The sequence below is a fragment of the Pundamilia nyererei genome, unplaced genomic scaffold (genome assembly GCF_000239375.1).
Source record: "Pundamilia nyererei isolate P.nyererei 1_Seehausen unplaced genomic scaffold, PunNye1.0 scaffold00044, whole genome shotgun sequence".
NCBI classification, from domain to species: Eukaryota; Metazoa; Chordata; class Actinopteri; order Cichliformes; family Cichlidae; genus Pundamilia; species Pundamilia nyererei.
The window spans coordinates 2,560,435-2,566,964 of NW_005187445.1; the positions used below are offsets into that span (position 1 = coordinate 2,560,435).

A 6,530-nucleotide genomic window follows, 5' to 3' on the forward strand; every position below is an offset into this window, starting at 1 on the left:
CAGCTCGTAAACCTGGCAGCCGCAACTTGCCGGTAGACTCAGCAGTGAAGGGAGTTTTTAAGAGAGTAAACTTCTGGGATACCAAGATTCTTCAGCTCACAAGGTACAGGATGTCCTTATCGAAGATACTTGCACATTTAAGACAGTCTTGAAATACTTTAGGAGATAATAATAATTATTATAATATCAATAATAACAATAGTATTTAACATCTGTCAAGGTTACTTCTGTCCCATGGCAGCAGGTTGGTGATCTGCATTTTTCTTGATTATTTGTGATCCCCACATATCTTCTGTGCAGCTATGAGGGATTGGCATCTGTGCATCCAATGTGTGTGTATATATATATATATATATATATATATATATATATATATCCATCTGCTGACACCATATGTGTGTGTGTCTCAGATTTGTGTTGTGTCAATGAATGTCTGAAGTGCGTTAGCAATTTTTTGATCGGTGCTGGTTTGCTCTCAGAGGCGGGTCTGGGCCTCGGGGACGTAGATTTCGATGCTGTCAGCACTTTCTGTGGCGGAGTTCTGTCGTACTGATGCCGCACGCTTTGCTGCCATCAACCTTTTTCTGGCTTCTTGCCGCTGCTTGTCTGCAGCAGAGTCCACGCTCTTGTCCTTCTCTGCTGACAGCCGCGGCTTACTCTGCTTCTTTGGCACAGATGATGGAAGCTGCTTGTTTTCATCCTGAGGAAATTATGTCAAGAGGGGAAAAGAGTGAGATATGGTGTGGCACTAGCAAAACACACTTCCAGTAGTGATGATTAAGTGTCATATGTAGTCCATTAAGCACTTAGGAAATAATTTAAAATCCTCCAGGCTTGCATTTACAACTGAAATTAACACTGATTATTGATCAAGCTGTCAATTAAATTAAAATGTCAGAAAATTCTGAAATATCTTCAACTTCATTTGGCTTAATGAGCCAACTATCCAAAAAACAATGGTGTCCAATTTCTAGCCATTTAAAACTGAAAAATTCACACTGCTAAGGAGGTGGCACCAGAGAACATTTAGCAGTTTTACTTGAAAAACTACCAAAGAAATATTATGCTGATTAACTTTTTGCTGAATGACTAATTATGACAACTCTACCCATGGCACCAATCTAAAAATCTCAAGTGAAACAAAAATGTAAGGTACCCAACATCACCTTCTTCTCAGGAAGCTGCCAGTTGTTGGCTTTAAGTTGGTAGAGCTCATCAAACTTCATACTGATGTCTTCTATCGAGAGCTGTAGCAGATCCCAGAACCCTGCAAGGTCCTGCGATGTTGGTCGTGGGTTGGCATTTATATTCTAGGGAAAGGAAAGTGAGACAGATGAATAGATTTGGACCAAACAGAGAAAATTAGTCACATCCTTACCCACACAAATACTTCCCGGGCAGCCTGCCTTTAAGCAAATAGATGAAAATAAAATACATTTGACGCCAATCAACAATTATAATATTGCAGTAGGACAAGTGAACAATCGTGTAAGATCGGTGTGAAGTTTGCATTTCTGCTTGAAACTTTCCTAATTAACATAAAATAATGAGATCTCACTTTACGTAGGTCAAATAATGGAAAACAAATGATCTTTTACAATTGGGCAACAAAAGAAGGACAGCAAACACACACACACACACTCAACAGGACATAATGAAGCCACTCACCAAGTTCTCATTACAGAGCCCTCTGAACTGCTCAAACTTCTGTGATATGAGGAGCTGAGCACTCCCTACTGCACTGCGGATCGTCCCCAAAACTACAAAGACACAAATATGACAAACCCTTAACAAGCAAACAAACATTTCCAGTTAGAATAAAAAGACACATTAGAAACAAACTTTGAGTTTTAGAGTTAATACACGAGTCTTTTTGCATGTCTGAGTTCAAGTACATAAAGGGTCAAGACGTGAAGATGCGTGATGCAATGTGTTTACTAACAATTACCATTTAACCTTGCTTGACAGTAAATAATTTTCTTACAAGTATTTTATAAACTCTTTTATAGCGTTGACAACAAAAGATTCTTTCAGTCATGTATTTGCATGTAAATGGAAATTCATAATTCAGGTCCACAGAGAGTAGGAGGAATGATTATCTGAAGGAGCCTACACTGCTCATCTGCTTCTTGCTCATTCATATTTAAGGCATTGCAGAGATTGATCTACTTAAGAGCCTGAGTGGTATTTTGGGACATGAATAAGTGAAATGAGTCTGCAGTGGCTCTGTTATAGCTAAACTAATGCTTACCCTGCCCCCGTCCTCTCTAATAAGCTGTAGTACTGTGAATCAATGGCAGTAATGACTGTCATGCTTTGTCTCTGTGTCCTTAATCAACAGGGATGAGACCTGACCTAGTGTCCTGTCTGTGAACTTCACTAACAAGCACAGCAACTCAATTCTTCTTGGCAATTAACTGATAGCAGATTTCTTTCAATTTTTATACAACTGTGGCTCTTTTAAAAAAAAACAAAAACATCTTTCTTTGTAGCACATTAACATCTAACGTTGAAAGATACTCTTGAAATCAACCTAATATGCTTAGTTTTTTAATAATTTGATTTCAATTTTTCATTACTAGTTGAGGATTCAAGCCAAATGTTCAAAATGTAAAAAACAAGTACCAAGTAAATACTGTGCGTAAACACAGCACTTTCTTACATGTGTAAACTGACATTAATCTCACATGCTGTGGGATTTATCTGGCCCTTGATCTGTTTTGCACTTGAATGACAACAGAGATAGTGCTGATCTGCATGGGTGAGTGAGAGGGAGTAAGAGCGACAGAAGCGATAACACCAGTCTGGAAAAGGCCCAACCCCGATTTGCATGTTGCGTGGGAAAATTAAGACAGATTGCAAAGGGATTTGTGATCTGGCCAACAGACAGGCATATGTGGCAAAGGGCAAATGAGATTATTATATCTTATCTGAAAACAGGACACATGACAAAAGTAAAATGGGGCCTATGTAAATGTGCTGATAGCCACCTTATCCATTTCTGTCACCTACCCTCCTCTGAGAGCTTGTTGTCTTTGGTCTCCTGCTCCATCTGCTGACACCATCCCTCCATGCGGCCTGTTTCAGCCTGCAGTAGCTTCAGAAACCAGTTGCCGTCTCTGAGACATGCTGGCGTGGTAGGCTGAACAGCATCTCCCTGGCTGCTGCAGTTTCCAGACTCGAGGCTGGGATCTGGAGGCGGCAACGAGGAGGGGTCTAAAGCTGGGTCGAGAGTCTCTGGGGGTGAGATGGATATCCTGGATGGTGCTGAGTTGTGTTTAAGTGGCTGCTGCTCCATGGCTTTGTCCTGTCCGTTCGGCGCAGTATTCACCGTCTGACTGTTGGCGCAGTTGGTTGTGTTGTTTTCTATGGGTGCGGCATCCTTAGGCTCCTGAGGCTCAGTCTCTGTATTTTGTCTGGAGGCCATGCTGCTGTCCCGGCTGAGACTGCAGACACATGCATAAATATCAGCTTCTGACAAACTTCGACAAAAGAGACAATTAAGTGATGGGGCAAACATGTTCCACAGTAACAGATCTAGGTCAGTGAATTTGACTGACAAGACTGTGGCAGCTGATTGTGCATTATCATTTACTGCAAAGACTCGGAAAGATAGCATTGAGGATGTGACAGTACAGATATTAGCAACAAATCAGGTATACAACATGAAAGCTTATCAGACAACTGGCTTCACAGATAATGAGCAGGAGAAAAAGAGTGGACTGTCAAACAAATGTGATTACGGGAAATTACAGTGCTCTGCAAAAGTTTAAATGGCCTCTTTCTCACTATGTTCAGCTCACTACAGTCAAAACAAGAGTAAAAATCCATCAATCAGAGCGCTATGCTGCTGCCAGGCTGACTGCTGAATGACCTTAGCCACTCACTGCTGTATAGGCTGCAGATGCACGAGCAACAGAGATGAAATAATGAGATAGTAAGTGCATGCAGTTAGGAAGGGAAAAGTACAAGAGCTACAGCACATTAAAACCAGGCCTGACAGTAGAGTTAAAAAAAACAAACACCACCACCAGAATACCATTGTTTTAAAGCCAATAATATAACTATAGCACATCTATAGTGCCTATTTAACATTATCCAACCCTCCCCATCTTGTACTGCAAAAACAGGTGTGACCCATCTGGGCATATAAAATGGACCTCTGCAGGAAGCTGATCAATGAAACTCAAATCAAACCACTAATGACAAAAATTAGAAGATGTAAAAATTAACATCTTCTGTCACAAAAATCTATTTTCTTTCTTTATTGTGTTTTACAATTATAATTATACTTCTACATCAGATCTACCTAGTAACTTCAGGTTCCAGTGTAGGAATGAAAGCAATTTCCAGTTACCTCATAAATTAGGACATAAATTTACCACAGAACTCTACATCAGGCTTAAGCCTGGAAACATGAGTGTATACTTACGGCCTGCCGTTTTCAACTTGAACTCCGATTGACTGAAACTTAAGAGGTTTAGCCAGCAGCAGAGGTTCTTCTCTTGGAACTGGCAGAAGACAATCAACCTGAAAAATGAACAACACAATATATCAGTGAAATGCAACTCTGTTTGTCTGTCTGTCTCTGCTTGATTATATCTCCAGCAACAACAACAACAACAAAAAAAGAAACTTACTTGAATTCCAATAGAGGAAAGTTTCCTCTTGGGTGCAGTCGGGGGCTGCTCTAGAGTGGTACCACTGCTTAGGGTGTCATTTTGGGACTGAGTATATGTGGAAGTGGTACTTGTAGCAACAGTAGTGGTTGTGGTGGTGGTAGTTGGGAGGTCACGGGGGGCTGGAACAGGAGGTATGGAGCCTGCAGATGGTGCTGGGGTTGCAGCAGGGACAGGCGCTGGTGGAGGCTGGGTCCCCTTAGCCAGGCTACCCGTGCGTATGCTACAGAGGCTGTCAGAGGAGTTGCTCCGTCCTGACTGGCTGTTGACCTCACTGCCACGGTCCTGCTGGTCAAGGTATGTGTCTTGGGCTGACTCGGTGCTGCTCTGTAATGTCACTGAGATGAGGGGCTTGGAGGTGGTACGGGGAGGGACTGGAGGTGGAGCTTTCCTATTGCTGACTGCTGACAAAAAAAGAACAGAAAAAAAAAGAAAACAAAAAGAATGAAAACATAAGGCTTAGAAAGGGAATCCTGCACTTTGTCACATAAGACTACTGAAACAAAGCAAGACTAAGCCAGCCCTAAGCCAGCTGGTGTGTACCAAATGCCAAAACATAAAACTATTAACATGGCTATCTGAAAAACAAACGTGTACCTTGCCCTTATTGCTGTCTCTATTGGGCTGTACTAAAAGCTACCTCTATGCTTACAGTAATGTACTTCTGTTGGTGGCTGTGTTCCATTGACGTCAGCCTGTCTCTGGAGATCTTCCTTTATATGCCACACCTTCACAGGCCTTTTGCTCTGGGGACTGTCAGGCAGACAACTCTGCCTTCTCTAGTGATATTCAGCTCAACAGTTCTAGGTCTTATGGATCCAGGAACTGAGGGTAGCAGTCTATTTTTGAGCTTTTGTTTGTGTTTTCATCCCATTTGAAGTACAGATTAGTCAAATAAATAAAGTTATCCTGTTGCATTTTGAATTTTTCCCCCAGTAATGCTTGACATGTTTCAGTAAATGTATGAATAGGAAAGGAAGCAGGAAAACACAATTCAAAACTTGACTGGCTATCTGTGTGTGTGATGTTTTTCTTTTGTCTCCACAGCATAACAAAAAGGAATCAAACAATTGTATTTTATTCCCCTCCTCCACTTGCTCTGTTCTTTCAACTACCATTGAGCCTCCCTCTTTCATTTGTTCTCAATACATTCAGCTTTGTTAGACCAATCAGCGACAACTGGCCTTGTAAACACTATATCGGCAGCAACATGCATAGATACGTAGAATTTGGTCCTTATCATCATTTCCTCCTATGGATTTTTGGCTACTAGTTCTTAATTTTTCAAATCAAACAGGATAGAATGGATCAGAGAGAAACTCCACCGACGACTAGTGTTTTCAATAATGACTTTTTCATTTTACAAACTCAAATCCAATACTCAACAATTACTATTTTATAATTAAGTATTTAGTAAGTAAAAACTAGAGACGGCACGATACCACTTTTTTATGTCCGATACCGATATCATAAATTTGGATATCTGCCGATACCGAGATGAATCAGATAGTGTATTTTTTAATCAATAAAACTGTTTTTCAAGTTCAAACTCAAGTTTAAAAACAAAAACAAAAACACTAAAGCTATTCTGTTATACCCGTATGCAAAAAATACACTGCACCCAAAATATTTCATAGTTCAGCAATACTGATCAATCTAATAAACTTAAACCTACACATTCCTCCCTATTATGGTATTTTAAAGAGTACTTGGCAAAAATATTAATCAACCTAACTAACAGGGTTAGGTTGATTACGTCGATGCTTAATCGACGTAATCAACTTTAATTTAATGCACATGCAAAAAAAATAAAATAAAATGCACAGAAATTAGAGCTGGGCGATATGAGAT

At 40.4% G+C, this 6,530-nt stretch overlaps 1 protein-coding gene across 2 annotated transcripts in view; it reads right to left on the reverse strand.

Annotated features, from left to right (window-relative positions):
- Positions 1–366: 366 nt before the first annotated feature.
- dlgap4a (discs, large (Drosophila) homolog-associated protein 4a) overlaps positions 367–6,530 on the reverse strand; it is a 97,110-nt gene continuing 90,946 nt past the window's right edge. The window contains exons 7-12 of one of the 2 annotated variants that reach the window (XM_013910514.1): positions 4,641–5,083; positions 4,433–4,530; positions 3,013–3,446; positions 1,669–1,760; positions 1,167–1,310; positions 367–700 (exon numbers count right to left, since the gene is read on the reverse strand). In XM_013910514.1, coding sequence (XP_013765968.1) covers positions 476–700; positions 1,167–1,310; positions 1,669–1,760; positions 3,013–3,446; positions 4,433–4,530; positions 4,641–5,083 — 1,436 coding nt within the window. In that variant the 3' untranslated portion in view covers positions 367–475. The remainder of the gene's footprint in view (positions 701–1,166; positions 1,311–1,668; positions 1,761–3,012; positions 3,447–4,432; positions 4,531–4,640; positions 5,084–6,530) is intronic. The other variant, XM_013910513.1, reaches the window with a different exon arrangement.